Source organism: Helianthus annuus, chromosome 10 (assembly GCF_002127325.2).
Source record: "Helianthus annuus cultivar XRQ/B chromosome 10, HanXRQr2.0-SUNRISE, whole genome shotgun sequence".
Classification (NCBI taxonomy): domain Eukaryota; kingdom Viridiplantae; phylum Streptophyta; class Magnoliopsida; order Asterales; family Asteraceae; genus Helianthus; species Helianthus annuus.
The window spans coordinates 48067370-48083721 of NC_035442.2; the positions used below are offsets into that span (position 1 = coordinate 48067370).

Below are 16352 nucleotides of genomic sequence, written 5' to 3' on the forward strand. Positions count from 1 at the left end.
AAGGTGATTGGTTAAAAAAAAATATGTGGAGCTTGGAGGTGTAAACATGTGGCACCCATATAGGAATAATGTGGCGCCTACATAGCAATTTCCACACCCCATTTTTTCTCTTGACCATATCACATAGTCTAATGTAGGTTTGCCAATGTATACCGATATATATGTAGAAGAAAAAATGCGGATTACCATTCTGTCAGTAATTTATATGCCTTAACATAGAAGCTATATTGTCATGAAAGCAATGCAAAACCCATGGGATTTTAATAAGGCCTATTAACATATTGAATACACATAATATATTTTCTTTTTTTCAAGTTAAGAGGTGTGTGTTATATTGGAGTAACTTGTTTCCGTTGCTTATTCCTATTCTAAATCTTAATTACACTTCACATACACCGTATATTCTTTAGGCTCTCCAGCTGACAACCAGCTCATATGCCACGGTCCTGGCTGACGCTTGCATCCACCAACATCTGACATCGTCAGAAACAAAAGTAAGCACAAACGTGATGAATGCACACTGTTATACATATTCATCGATACAGTTGATGCTATGAACAGATTAATCTTTAAATATTTGAATGAATGTGCCTTATCAGGCTCAAAAGAAGTTGGTACTTACTTTTGGGAGCATGTGTTTACCAATACAACGCCTTTCATAAATCGAGTTCAGGCCCGTTAGTTGGTATGCTAAGCTTGAGATTCGGTGCGGGCTGGTTTGGCATTGACAAGAGGCCTCAGAGCCTTCACAACAATCATCATATTTGGTCGGAAATCTGCCTCATATTGGATACAAAGTGCAGCAACTGCTGCCAACTGAACCGACAACAATTCAGTGTCTATAGTGGACAGGGAATTTCGACCCGTGTACTTATAGTAAATAGCTAAAGAGGAGATGTGTTGAAAGTGGACCAAAATCATTTGATTGAAAGATTCAAATACACCTTTGAGATCACTTTATTTAGATATTTATAAGTTATTGCAAATAATTTTCATTTTGTGATTATTTAATTCATATTCCAAAATATTTCAATTTTCATGCTCTAAGCATATACACTTCTTAGAATCTTATGCAATCCATAAAACTCCTTCTGCGAAACATAAATCAAGACACAAATCACAACAAATTTAGGTAGGGTTCCCACCAAAATAGCTAAAAGGCGAATGGGTTAAACAAGTTTGAAAGTCAGCCAAATTCTAATTTAAAGTAGACAGCCTTTTAAATCTTTTTTTTATAAATATTCAGATTATTATTCTATTGGTTTTTTTTTTTTTTTTTGTAATCTGATCAATGCATTAGCTATTTTAAGTTTAAATAAGGTACAAAAGGTGTTTACGAGTCAGCCTAACTAGAGCCGGTCTGTTTTGACTTCCGACCCAACCCATTTTGACCCGTTACCTAACCCACCCATCTTGCCACATCTAATAATGTGTTTGTGTCACTATGAGAAAACATATATACGTGTAACAGTTGAGAATTTTATTTCAAGAGGAAGAGGAATATGAAGTAGACCTTAGCAACTGCTTTCGGGGGATAATCGTCATTTAACTTTGGATCAACACATTGCTTTACTTTGTCTTCACTCAATCTTGGGGTTGCCTGTAACAACCACACCATAAAGAGAATCGCAATGTTTAATTTGACTCACAGTTAAATGTTTCATATGTTGTTAATTACCTAAAATATACTTCCTGAAAATAAAGTAAAAGAATCTTCATTGAATTTAGTTGGTACTAAAGGTGGCAAATTGGACCCCTTTACAAATGCATTCATCTGAGTTAGTCGCTAAAAGTACTCAAATACATAAAACCTTCTAAATTGCTTATTAAAAAGGAAATTCAGACGTTTGTGATAATATAATATTGTAAGCATACTAACGAGCCGAGCCTGACCCGACCTCGAACTTGAAATTCTTTTAACTAGCCGAGATCGAGCTTTAGGCGGACACACATTAGGCTCGGCTCAGCCCGGCCCGGCTCGTTTACACCCCTAATATTAACATGGAGATTCACCAACAAAAAAAAAATTGTAACTTTCATGACATACCACATGAAAAAAGATGCATTATTTAATGTAAATAAGAGTGTTAAAAAGGATTATCCGTCGCAACATACCCAAGTAACAAGACTTTGTTCTCCTTTTGGTAACGTATGATCCACTGGTTTCCTTCCTGTCAAGAGTTCTAAAAGAACAACCCCTAAACTATAAACATCACTCTTCTGACTTACCTGCCCTGTCATCGCATACCTAAATCAAAACCATGAATATTAGCCCAATATCATCAACTTCTTTAACTAACTTTCAGACACAAAACAAAAGTACGTTCTAAAAAGCTTCTTTTGCTAAAGTTTGATAAGAAAGATTAGAGGACACATTCCAACTTATATATTTATCAACGAGCTAATTTCGGTTGCATTTTATAATTTTATCTAAAACTACTCGAACCAAAAGGGTGTGAGCTAAAAGGGGGATGAGTCAAAAGCACTGAAAGTAGGCCAAAGTTTTAATTTTCTTTATTAAAAAGTTTATTGTAATATTATTGATCTTGTCATAATAATTGACACATTAACTAATTGAAAAAAAAATTCAAAACTGGACGAAAAAATGTTACGAAGAACCCAATCAGTCCCCTCTCTACTCTTACTAAAAACAATGGCCCATTTCAAGCCGAACCTGTTTACTTAATCAACTGACCCGTTACTATCACTACTTAAATAATAACCCGTTTCAACCCAAACTTGTTTGACCCATTACCCAACATGCCCATATTGCAAGACTCACTCTGGAGCGTGGTAGCCGAAAGTTCCCAAAACTCTAGTTGAATGCAAGTGAGCAGCAGTGTCAGAAGGATTGCTCAAGTTGTAATCAGCTATTTTCGATTGATAATCATCAAACAGCAGGATATTGCTGGACCGAATATCACGATGAACAATAGCTGGTTGAACCTTTTCATGTAAATACTCAAGGCCCCTTGCTGCACCATAAGCAATTTTAGCTCTTTGGGCCCAAGTGAGAAGTGGGCCAGGAGTAGCCCCTTCTACACCTTTTTTACCTATACTCACCAAACAAATGTGTTCTGTGACACATGAAATTTGTAAGCGCTGTAAAGGGTATAATGGGAATGGAAAGATTATTTGTGTGTACCGTGTAATACATCATGCAAAGAACCCTTGGGTGCATATTCGTATACCAGGATTCGGTTGTTTTCCTCTAAGCAATAACCAAGCAACTCAATGAAGTATTCATTCTTAAGTCTTGAAACTACTGACAACTGCATACATCGAAAAATATATGAATTAAATATTTCATCAAGTAGTAATAATAATAAGTTGCAAAATTTGGACAAACGGTTTAAGAAAGAATTATAACAGATAAAATGTAAATTTTCGTGTTTAACATTTGAATATAAATAATTTGATCATTTTTTCAATAATTTTCTTTAATAATAATGATAATAATTTGCCAAACACTCAAACAACTGATTATTACAGCATCATACGTGGTTTTCTCATATTCTCATTATAATTAGAGTAAAGTACCCAGATGGTCCCTGTGATTTATCAAAAACTGGATTTGGTCCCTAGCTTTCCAAAAGTACACCATGGTCCCGGTGGTTTGCACTTTGTAACGTGTTTAGTCCCCAATTTTGCCAAAAGTCACAAGGATGGTCCATGTTGTTTGCACTTTGTAACACATTAAGTCCCTAACTTGGACCTGCTGAAACCATAAGATGTTGGCTGGGGATTAAATGTGTTACAAAGTGTAAACCATAGGGACCATCCATGTACTTTTGGAAAGCTAGGGACCATAGTTGTCAATAGCGGTCGCTATGGTCACTAGAGTGAATAGCGTAGCGTATAGGTTGACGGTCGCTACAAGGTATGGAGCCATAAATAGCGGGAGTTCAGTTTTTTTAATATAAATAGCGGTTAAATATAGCTATAAAATAGCTGGAATTTAGGTTTTTGTTAAATATACATGTAAAATAGCGTATACACCATGGTATTTTGATATAATATACATATAAATTTTTTTTCTAGTGTATCGCTATTTGCTATGTAGCATACAAGTACCTGGTCGCTATGCACCATTAACAACTATGCTGGGACCAAATCCAAAATTTTGGTAAACCACAGGGACCATCCGTGTACTTTACTCAATATCACATAATCAGTTTCAAAATGCACATCCAAACACCCTCCGTAAGCTGCATACTTGAACCTTGTTTCTATGACTTAAACCTCTCAATATAAACAAGTATCTTTTCCCCCAAAAACCCTTACATAGATACTTTTATCATTGCTAACGAATAAGAAACCAAAACTCTCACCTGGTTGGTAAAATCAGTGTCCGGCTCGGGGGAAGAAGAGCTGGTATCCAACATCTTGATAATTGCTTCTTGCCCATCACTTAACTTTCCATAATAAACTTGACAATAAGAACCATCTCCAATCAAAGCACGTGAACCGAAGTTACCAGTCATCTGTTTTAAATCAACCAATGACAGTTTTGGTGCTTCAATCGGTAAGACCTTTTGAGGGGCCCCGCTTCTAACTGCTCCATTGCTTCTTGGTTCTCCTCTATTACTACCTAGTACAAGCATCATAATTATGTTTTGTGGTCACTAATCACATGTTTGGGCATTAAATAACGAGTCACAAACATATACTATGCGATAACTATGTTTAGAGGATTGTTACCTCCTCCTCCTCCATAAGTTGGCCCTTTCGGTTGCGCGGTTTTAGCTTTACTTGCGTTTGTATCGTGAGTGCAGTCCTCTTTACCATCTCCACAGCATGAGAACATTATATAAACGCGTGCATAATAATTCGAACATACGCTCTCTATAGTCTATCCGTATTTTCAACAAACAAAATACCGTTTTGTCTAAAATTTACACAAGAGAATTCCTGCATTATGCAAACATAAAATCTTGATCAAAAAGGATTATCCATAAAAAAATGTTAACTTTCTTTTATTATTTTCTTCAGACACTGAATAATGGCATTGCAGAAAAAGAAAATGAAAAACCCTTGTGAAAAAATCTTAAGAAAAAAGACCCAAAAAAATATTGCACCCATTGAGGCATTTCATCAAACAGGTGGTGCCCATAACCAATTAAACAATAAAAACCCTATTGCATTCAAAATAGTTGTAATATACGTGAAATTGACATGTAAACATCACAACTTACCTTATAACAATAAGTTGATGTCAACACAGAAAGAGAAAAATGATATCGAAAGGGTTGAATCAGGGATCGAAGGGGGGAAAGCAAGAAGACGTATGGGCTTGACTTGAGTGGAAAAAACTTGGGATTTTATGAATATTCTGAATTCTTTCCCCCCAATGAGAAATTCAGAAGACCAACCTGGTTCGAAGAAAATCAGTTTCTGTTTCAAGGGTTTCTTTTGTATCATTTGCATAGATGTACGTACCCTTTTGAACGTTTTTTTAAATCAAAGATTTAATTACTGTTTTCGTCCCTTTGTTTTGTCAAAAATCACTATTTCAGTCCATTAGTTTAAAAATTGTGATTTCAGTCCCTATGGTTTCACTTTCGTAACCATTTTAGTCCACCTCGTAACCATTTCAGTCCCTGTACTTACAGAATAAATGGATTGAAATGGTTACGAAAGTGAAACCACAGGGACTGAAATGGTTACGAAAGTAAAACCACAGGGACTGGAATCACAATTTTTAAACTAATGGACTGAAATAGTGATTTTTTATAAACCACAGGGACGAAAACAATAATTAACTCTAAATCAAATTTTGGAGTTTATTGTCCGGGTTAAATATTTGAAGCTCGCAATGCTGTGCGTTGTGTTTGAACGCTTGGCTTACTAACTAGTCTTAGACTTTATCGGGGGACGGAGTCAGTGTCAATGAAGAGGTGTACGTGCCTAGTCGTGCAAACGACGAACGCACCACTGGTCGAGAGTTGGCGCCGCTCTCCTGATGAGTCCAAGGCAGGACGAAATAGGGACCCACACAAAGAAGCGGGATAGATTGGCTTGTCCCCGGGGACTTGGGGACGCCACACGGGGGTCGAAAAGTAACCCGTGACATTATGCTCAATATTTGGTTTTTTTTCTTTTATTGTTTATGCAAAACTTACTAGCTTATTAATCGGGGAGTGCTTCACGGGCTTGAAAAAATTATTTATATTAATTCTAAATTTCCAAAATTTTTGAGTTGTAGAATGAATCGGGAATAAATCATATGTAATTAAAATAACATGTTGATCATTAAAAGTTTAAAACCCAATAAATAATAATAAGGTAAATGATACTATGAGAGAGGATTAAATAGGAAGTTAGATTTGGTTAAGAAGGATAGGACGCAATATAATTATCATATGTGACAAAATTTAAAAATAAAAAGGAAGGGTATTTTGGTCAATTTTGTCAAATCTTCTTCCTTCTTCTAACTTCAAAACTCACCATTTTTTAATATAAAAACCACTCACAATCACTTACAACAACTTTTTATGATATAAAAACCACCCTCAAAGAAATTGATGAAAGGGATTTGAATGCTATAAGCAGTTCATCAAATAGATAACATTATTTCAAAATATTTATAATTGAAAGAGAAAAATGCCCGGATAGTCCCTGTGGTTTCATATTTTTTCACCTATAGTCCCCAACTTTCTAAAATTACCTGAATAGTCCCCAACTTTTCATTTTTTGTTCCCGGATAGTCCCTGGCTCTAACTTCAGTTTGTTTTCTCTGTTAAGTGGGTGTGAAATTACAAAAATAACTTAATGTAAAACCAAAACAACTTACACCTCCCCTGCTATATAATCCCTCCCTCTCGATCACACCACAAACCCTCCCTCCTAATCCCTCCCTCTCGATCCTCTCGGTCAGGTGACCGGAGCAAGACACCGGCATATCGACGGACCTCCTCGTCCGTTCGACTTCATCGTCGAGATACACACCCCCAAATCACACCTCCCCCCCCACTCGATCGACGGAATGACACGGCGACAAAGATGTCGGGAAGTTGATGATGCGATGATGATGAAGATGACACGTTGGAGATGGTGACGGCGGTGACAGCAGCGCCACCGTCTGCGGCAGTCTCATGGTGGTGCTTGACTGTTCCTATAACAACTCGTCTCTAAAACCTTCTGTAAGTGTTGTTCTCGAGTAAAATTGAAGGATTTACACATCTTTTAATCAATTTTTGGTGGTTTTGGATGTATTGGAGGTGGAGCCGCAATGGTGGTGGTGGCCGGCAGAGATGTCGGCCGAAGACGGCGACAAAGGCAGTGGTGGGTGGTGTTATCAGTTTGAGTTTGGTTCGGGTTTAGAAAGTATTGTTTATTTCGGGATGTAATCACTGACTGTTCATGAGACTTGTATTATTTTTACCATACTGTTTTTGCGCTTACCAAAAGAAATTGCATGCACTTTGTAATAAAAACACAAGAATAATAGAAACTATTGTTTATTTCGGGTTAAGGCGCAGAGGCCGTTACAGATTCTATTAAAAATAATTACATGTTTCTTAACTTACACTCTATCTCCTGCTTAGATTCGATAACTGTAGAGTCCGCTTCGTTCTGCAGGGAAATCATAGAGTTGCTGCTTAGTTTTTCGCTTTTTTGCTCGGGCCTTCTTCGCCTCAAGTGATTTGCTTAATCTCTTTGCGCACGCTTTGTAGGAGGTGAGTGAGCTCACCACTCTTAAGTACCTTTTCTATCTCAGTGCGCAAGGAAATGCAATTGTTGGTGGTATGACCACTGTCCTTGTGGTAATCACAATACTGAGCTGGGTCCTGTCCACGCTTGTTCTTCATGGGTGGTGGAGGTTTAAACTGATAATCCTCCGTGCATAAAACTTCCGCAGGAGTTTTGGTTAAGGGAGTCCATTGTCTCTCCCTGTTCTCTTGTTTGGCTTCTCTCTGCGCGACAAGTTTATTAATTGTGGCTCGAGCGTCCTCAGATGAATAGTTCCCTGAGCTAGAATCACGCCAACTTTTCTTAAACTTCTTCCCACGACTTGAGCCCAGATCTGAGGGTCGGTTATGTGGTGTTGGCGGCCTGTTGGTGGTGAGATTTTTTTCTGTTTGTGCGTAGACTTTAGCTGCCGCCATCACTTTCTCCCAACTCTTCGGGAGTCCTTCCGTCCCAGACAGGACTTTTATCATATCGTCGTACCTAATTGCATACTTAAATTGGGCACGAATCAGCTGTTCATGGACGTCCCTAATCTCAAGTACCTCCTTGTTATAACGAGTGATGAAATCTTCCAGACTTTCATCATCGTGGCGCCAAATGTTCATCACATCCGATGTGTCCCGGATTGATCGCCTTTGCTGGCTGAAATGAACTAGAAACTTGTCGCGCAAATCTTTCCACGACGTAATTTTTCCAATGGGCAAGTTGTCAAACCATATTTTTGTAGCGCCTGTAAGGGTCTGAACGAAAAGGTGGCACCACATTGGTAGGGTCCAGCCTCCTACCAGCCCTGCGCTTGTAAAAACTCGCAAATGGTTGTCAGGGTCTGTTATTCCTTTGAACTTGCCTACAGTAGACGGAAGCTTCTCTTTCTCTAGCGGAGCCAGAGCAATTTCACTTATAAACTTTGAATTCTCCGCCGCTTCAGCAGGACGATAGATCAGATCATAGTTGTGCTCAGCCTCCGGATTGTAAATCGCGCGTGGTCTACGCTTGTTGTAATTTGGTTGTAACCGAGTAAATACACTAGCACTGTCTCCTTCTCGGTAAGTTCGATCATGTTCACTGGTGTGGGTATTGCGCTGAGGACCCAACCTGGTGTGAACTGATAGACTCCTATGAGGGTGTGACTCATCTCGATATTCTCTTCGGCGATTTTCTGATTGAGTATACTCGTATCTCGAGGGAGATCTAGAGTAAACCTCCGTGTCTTCGATCTGGACCCGGGATGGACCAGCATGTTGAGAAACATGAGGTGCCGACGGTGTCCTGGCATGGGATACAGGCCTTCGCGGTTGAGTTTGAGGGACAGTTTGTGTACACAGCTGTGTGTACACAGCAATTAATGCCCCCTAAGATCTGACGTACCAGGAGATTGGGGTTTCTCCTGGAGGCAGAATTGAGCTTACAGGGATTTCCGGCTGTACCCCTGGCGTGATAGGTTCGTTTGGATGATTATCAGCAAACTGTATTTCGTTGTCATCTGATGCTTCTTCTACAAGACCGTCAACCTGGGTATTGTTAATGAAATTTGGCCGAGGGCCATGTTGCTGATGGGCTGAGGTTTCTTCCATTTGCAAATGGAATCAACAAAGTGAATCGAAAACGAGAAAAACTGATGAAACAGAGAAAATGGTGGGCGCCAATGAAGAAACACTAGATAAAAGACCGGAATCAAATTATCTAGGGGTTATGTTATGCATAAAAAGGGGTGGTTCTCTCTCGTTAGATTCGAAGGGACAGATCTTCTTCTCCGGTGAACACTGCAAAACAGAACACCGTTAGCCTCGTCAAGGGGAGAAGGGAGGTTCTCTCCTTGACCCGACTCCGGCGTGAGAATAAGTATGTGTTTATGAAGAAGAAGAAGTATTGACGAAGTGTGTGTAACTTGAAATTCATATCTGAAATACTCTCATATTTATAGCCAGGAGTTTGGGCGGGAAAACTCGTTACTGAAATATTAACGGAAGATGCTAACCCCATGAACGGTTATTTTCCTTCCGTTAAATCTTTTGATCGGATCGTGGAAGCACACAGATCGCGATCTTAATCAAAGGCTGGGGAATTGCACGTGGAAAGTGCGCAAGTGGAAGTTTCTCTCCAATTCCATGCCATCATCGTGATTCCAGGATGGCCTGGGGTGATGACACGTGTCCAGACGGTTAACCGTCTGGTGGTGTACGATTGAGTCTTCTGGAAGATTATTGCCATAATCCAGTGTGACTCCTTACTGTGTGGTATCAGCTTAGTAAATAATATCCAAGTCTGGGTATTATTTAAGCGGAAGTATTTGCTGGGATTTTATCCCTTGCTATAGAGAAGTGGCGCAAGGATTTATGCATTCTCCTTATGACGTGCATGTATTGTTTGCTGACTTTCTTCTAAACTCTTTGTAGGACCGGTGCGCGGCCGCGCAGGTCTAAAAGAGGGTTAAAAGACGAGGTTGTGGTATGGTCCCAAGTACTTGATATGAGGTTTTTGGGACCTCCCAAGTACTTGATATGAGGTTTTTGGGACCTTACCCCTTCACGTCCGCTACGGCTTGGCGTTCCGGCGGTAGTGTAAAATTAGTGTAAAATTTGGAAAAATTTGACGTTTTTTTTATTTCGTTGCCGCTTATTTATAAAACGTTACCGCTTGGCGCGAATCCGAGATCCCCACTGGTAACACATAAGCTCGTAGATTAGAAATCCAAAATCTTATTAATTTCTACAAAATATAAAACTGCTTAAGTTTAATTCATCACAGTTTGTTCATAATATTAGACATTGTACATGTATAAATATATGTACGTGGTCATGAATACAATTCATTTCTTGTAGGAACCTTTTTCCCCTATACGCTTGCATTTGGTCATGGTGCTCATAAGCTTGGTAAGATTTTGGAATTATCGAATGAGACTCTCAAGCCCCACATACGATTCAGTGAAGTTGTAGAACATGAAGATTTAGCAAAAATAGGGTCGGCAATTCTTGAAACAACCCGAACATGACACGAAAAAAAGATTTTGGGTCGATGAACACAACCAGTTTAAAATGGGTCGTGTTCGGGTTGACTCGTTTTAAAAAGGCCGGTTTATGTTGACCCATTATCCCGTTTTAGTATTTTGGAAAAAGAAAAAAACTTTTATAGTTTATTTTTGTTTTTTCCGTTGTCCATTTTACATGGTTAGTCATAATAATGTTTGGTTTGTCACACCATATTATATACTTGTCACATTCATATTCAGCGTTAAACACACTACTCATAACCCGCTCAAACCAAACAACACGCTTATAACTCGTCAACATGTGTCACTCATTTAAAAAGATAGGTTAAATGGGTTGTATTTGGGTTGACCCGAATTTATGTTCGTGCGCGTTTGGGGTGAAATTTTTGACATAAATAACAATAAGGCTCAGGTGCAGATCACATATCTACCTCCCAACCCGATACGACTGACACCCATATGTAAAAACACTATTAAACTGTATAGTTAGTCCAGTCTACCCTATAAAATCAGTTTGTATAAATAAGTTTTTACAATTTAACATATAAATATGAAACAAAGAATTTGAACTATAAGATCAGTTTGTATAAATAAGTTTTCACAATTTAACATCTAGATATGAAACAAAGAATTTGAACTACAACAATCTTCATACATGCTGCATCTCCTCTTCCTTACTCAACCCGACAAGCGAGGGAATCGTTTTCACCCATCAGGGGTAAAGAGCTGTTCAGGAACAAAAACATATCTTAAGCAATATACACATGAAGAAGGAATTATAGGAAATGGACGGAAACCAGAAAGCAAGCAGGTAAATATCTGGTTTATCTATTGGTCGGCCTTCTAATGCAAACACAAGCCTCCTTTCTCGTGTAGGCACCCGACTGGATGCACTAGACTGTCCATGACCTTGTGAGGACTACGGGTACAACAACAACAAAAACAACAACGACAACCATACCCAGTATATCCCACAAATAACAACGACAGACCTTGCCTCCATCCCTAAGGATAGAGAGGCTCCAAACTTGTGAGGACTACGGGTCTGGATCGTTATTGATAGCACCCATAGCCGGAGTAAAGTCTGCTATCAAATATATACATTTTAAGATTAGTTTTTTTCAACTATCTGTATCTACTTGTGGAACCATTTTTCTGTTTATTACACTACTAGAAAATCTGAAATTTCTTACACCAGTTTTCGTAGGAAACGCGTTACAAAACAGGCATTCCCACACATTTGTGACAAATACATGATGTAGGAAAATGCCTCGTAGGAAACCTGTTTCCAACGCATTTCCTACGCAATTTCCTACCCATTTCCTACAAAATCGCCGTGTCACAAACTGCTACAGATCTCCTACAACAATTCATAGTTATTTTTAATATATTATTTATGATAAATATTAATTATTATATTTTCGGAATTTTTTTAGCTACACATTTCCGACAAAAAAAAAATTAAAAAATTTCATTCAGCATTATTCATGACAAATTTCTGACAGAAAAATAAAAATAGTTGTTACAAATTTCCGACAAAAGCATTATTCGTGACAAATTTCCGACAGAAATATAAAAATAGTTGTTACAAATTTCCGACAAAAGCATTATTCGTGACAAATTTCCGATAGAAAAAATTTTAGAAACTACAGGAACTACTTTTGTAAAAACTGAAACTTCAGGGACCAAGGTGTAAATATTTCAAAAATCTGTCAAAAAAGGGGTTCTTCCTTAAAGAACCGGCCCTTGGCAAGGATCGAACTCCTGGCCTATCGTTTAGAACCGCAACGCCTTAACCAGTTTATCCTCCTACTAGGAGCTGTTAGAATATGAAACTTAATTCCTTTTATATACTAGCTAGAATATAACTTTTTGTCGGAAATGTGTGACAGGTTGTGACACAATTCTGACGGAACGATTAAATCAACTAAAAAATAAACTGTTTGTCGGAAATGTGTCACAAGTTGTGACACAATTCTGACGGAACGATTAATCAGCTAAAAATAAATATTTTGTCACAAATGTGTAGGAAATATAATAATTTTTAATTATTATACTAATTTTACTATTATATATAAATATAGAAGTGTATACCCTTGTATTTATTTTTAATAAAATTAAGTAATATGACTTAGTTGTCGGAAATGTGTCACAGGTTGTGACACAATTCTGACGGAACGATTAAATCAACTAAAAAAAACTGTTTGTCGGAAATGTGTCACAAGTTGTGACACAATTCTGACGAAACGATTAAATCAGCTAAAAAATAAATATTTTGTCACAAATGTGTAGGAAATATAATAATTTTTAATTATTATACTAATTTTACTATTATATATAAATATAGAAGTGTATATCCTTTTATTTATTTTTAATAAAATTAAGTAATATGACTTAGTTTTCGGAAATGTGTCGCAACTTGTGACGCAGTTCCGACGGAATGTTTAATTAAACTAAAGAATAAATATTTTGTCACAAACTTGTAGGAAATGATTTAATAATCAACCTTTTGTAGATTATTTCTTACAGATCTGTGACGCAACTGTCAATTAATTAGAGTTTTTTTATTTTCTGTCATTGTTGCGTCAAAAATTTGACATAAAATTTTGGCAAAAAAAATCGTAGGAAATTTGTCACAAATGTGTTTGAATCTGTGACAAAAATAATTGTGTAGGAAATTTCCGTAGGAAATTATGCACTTTTCTAGTAGTGTTAACGTGAAATTTTTAGAGGCTTTTAAAGATTTGGTAAAGAGTTTTTGGTTTGCTCAAAATTGAAATTTGGGATTTTTGGTCCGAATCTTGTTCTGTAACTTGGATCAAGTGTCGGACGTAACTAAAATTTCAATTTTTTAGAGCATGATCCGAACATAATCCCATGCTAGACAAAGAAATTATCCAATTAAGATTAATAAATGCTAATTATCAATTTTCCAAAAAACGTAAGGTAACCATCACACCTCAAACAATCAATCTTGAATCTAAAACATAGAAAAACGTCATATAGATGCATCAAATGGAAGCAAATAATTATATAGAAATCAAACGCCATGCGTTACAAGTCTTCAAGGTTTTTGCCTTCTGCTGATACCAAACCATAGATCAGAACATTTGGATTTGGTAATTGTCTGAACCCTAGATCCACATTGACGGAACTTAGCGAGCTTAAATAGAAGGGACTTTGGCTAGTTTGAACCAGGTATGAGCTTCTCAATTTGGGAATTCAATCCTAAATCAAGCCCTAAACAAAGAGGAATGGACTCCAAGCCCAAGTTTTCCTAGATTCAAACTAAGCCACAAACGGGCCAATTGAATATACCAAACAATACATCTTCTCAACTTGGGCCTGTAATTGCTCCAGTTGAGAAAAAGAAAACCCTAACATATATCTATTTATACATATATTTTTATGCAAACGATACAAGATAACTATACTAATCACATAATGCACAAACTGGTCTTCTCATCTTTGACTTTGAATCCACATATACCTATCTATATATATATTTTTATGCAACCAACATATCCCCTGGCAGCCAAACAGTTCCATGACTATCATTAACTCTTTTACTAATGTTGACTTCTTTACCGGCGTTTGTGTTTTGACCAGAGTTGACTATCTGACCATCATTGCTTTTTTTTCCTCTTAAATAATAACAAAAGTTAGGATCACCCAACAACAATCCAACAAATGACAAGGTAGATCGTTTGAAACAATATTGGAGATACACTAAGACTTGACAAGTATAGATGCGCTAAAAACATCTTGAACACACTAATCAGACACCTAATCAAACCATGCTAAACAAATTGGAATTTTAAACCTGCTAAACCATCAAAATCTTGTTTGGTAGCACTTTAACCGAAACGGGATCTATGATAACAAAACTTACTAGAGGCAGCAAAAAAAAAAAAAAAAATACTAGTTTTGACTTTTGAATTTGTGAAGTCAAAACTAGATTGATTTTTGACTCAGTCCCAAAGGAGTTCTTTCAGGCCAACATTACTAAAGGTAGCAATTTCTACATGTTTAGTTAAGATAGATTAGGGTTGTGTATATTTCAAATGCGTCAAACTAAAGAAATTCAGTACAAGGAAAAACTTAGGTAAACAGTCACACAAAGTCTGTATATTTAGGTCACACAACTTATCAGACCATTTTATTAAACATTTAAATTATTGTTTTAAGAGTATTGTCGTTGTACCCGTAATCAAACTATCAAAGTACAAAAACATAAAAATTTTGTAGAATAGTTCAACAAGTTATCTTTGCGAGACACAAATATGGCATGAAAATGAGTTTGTTTCCTATTCCATACATTAAATTTTAAATTTAGCTCATTTAATCTCTCTGTTTCAAAATGGTTCAACTCCATGGTAGATTATAAACATGAGTAAATTGCCATTTTAGTCCTTGAGGTTTGGTCCAAATCGTTATTTTAGTCCAAATAGTTTTTTTCCTCCTCTAGGTCCTTCACTTTTCCATTTTCTTGCCATTTTGATCACATTGCCTAATTCAGTCTAAAAATCTGGTTATAACCAGGGGTATTTTTGGCATAACTGTTGTGCAGTGATAACTAGTGGTAGTTTACAACATAATTTATAAACCTCATAATAATTTAATGCCAAAAATACCCCTGGTTATAACCTGGTTTTTAGACTAACTTAGACAATGTGATCAAAATGGCAAGAAAAAGAAAAAGTCATAGACCCAGAGGAAAAAAAAAATTTGGACTAAAATGGCAATTTGGACAAAAACTCAGGGACTAAAACAACAATTTACTCTTATGAACATATTATAATTAGGTCTTCGCTATGTATTTACCCGAAAACATCTTACAAGCATGAATGATCATAGAAATAGATGATATGAATTAAATGGTAAAAATAGCTCATTTAAGTGGGTTATAGACTTGTAGCTGCCAGGTGAGCCATGTCATTTGATAGTGGGCTGCCCAGTTGTAACTGGACTACTGTAACGAGGGTTGTTGGGTCATGGCCCATTTCAACAGTAAATTTAGCCCAATCTGTTGTTGGTATCGATTATCGAATTCTTCTAGATACCGCTCCCAATTCTAGCGTTTATCTTCCTCGAATTTAACACCTCGAGTGACTTGAATTCTCCCTTTTTTGGGGTCATGCATGTGGTATGCTTTGGTTTTGGGCTGAACTCCCAAGTAAACCATCTTGATGCTCCTGTCATCAAGCTTTTCAAATTGTTAGACAACTTTTAACACGACCTTAGTAACCAAAACTTTTAACATGTTCTAAATTTGGTTTCCTGGTGCCAAGTCTTTTAGCATTTTCACCGGCATCTGCCATCGCGTGGCCCATTTTTTTTTCTTATGTGGTTAAATGGCGTTCGCTCCAGTACATGGCGTCAAGATACATTTAATAACTAACACACTAGCATATACATCACAACTACATAATGTCAATAAATATAAACCGGACATCGAATGAGAAAAAAATAGCTCAGCATAACTAGAACTTAGTGAGGCTGAACATAACTTAACAAATGCATAACTTGCTAAAGATAACTACTTTTGAAATCTTACACATTCGATAAACGGTTTTCTAAGAAAACTAAGCCTTGAACAACATGATATACAACATGATATAACCAATACCAGTTCTGTTCAAGAAATATAAATTCCAAGTCCCTAACAACA

The 16352-nt window shown here is 37.0% G+C and overlaps 1 protein-coding gene and 1 long non-coding RNA gene across 6 annotated transcripts; one reads left to right on the top strand and one right to left on the bottom strand.

Moving 5' to 3' along the window:
* Window positions 1–273: 273 nt before the first annotated feature.
* LOC110885554 (probable protein kinase At2g41970) lies at window positions 274–5430 on the bottom strand. Of its 5 annotated transcripts, none has more exons than XM_022133251.2 (9): window positions 5373–5430; window positions 4701–4911; window positions 4332–4593; window positions 3146–3272; window positions 2783–3077; window positions 2116–2248; window positions 1514–1600; window positions 623–816; window positions 274–473 (listed from the first exon to the last, which is right to left on the bottom strand). In XM_022133251.2, exons 2-8 carry the CDS (start codon window positions 4805–4807, stop codon window positions 691–693), a joined length of 1137 nt encoding a protein of 378 aa, XP_021988943.1. In that variant the 5' UTR covers window positions 4808–4911; window positions 5373–5430; the 3' UTR covers window positions 274–473; window positions 623–690. The 5 variants fall into 5 exon arrangements, with proteins under 5 accessions (XP_021988943.1, XP_021988946.1, XP_021988944.1 ...); XM_022133254.2 differs by having other exon boundaries at window positions 623–806; window positions 5196–5430; XM_022133252.2 differs by having other exon boundaries at window positions 280–473; window positions 4332–4591; window positions 4702–4911; window positions 5196–5429.
* Window positions 408–1507, top strand: LOC118483295. The gene is made up of 3 exons (XR_004870227.1): window positions 408–494; window positions 600–1207; window positions 1321–1507. It is a non-coding gene; the product is annotated as an uncharacterized LOC118483295 (long non-coding RNA).
* Window positions 5431–16352: the final 10922 nt, after the last annotated feature.

Bases quoted from the DNA above. Each gene is read 5' to 3' on its own strand.
- LOC110885554 (XM_022133251.2), bottom strand. From the start codon at position 4,807: ATGTTCTCATGCTGTGGAGATGGTAAAGAGGACTGCACTCACGATACA. The intron at 3,078-3,145 runs GTACACACAAAT...CATGTGTCACAG, and splicing joins TTTGCATGATGTATTACACG to AACACATTTGTTTGGTGAGT. The intron at 1,601-2,115 runs GTATGTTGCGAC...TGGTTGTTACAG, and splicing joins AACAAAGTCTTGTTACTTGG to GCAACCCCAAGATTGAGTGA.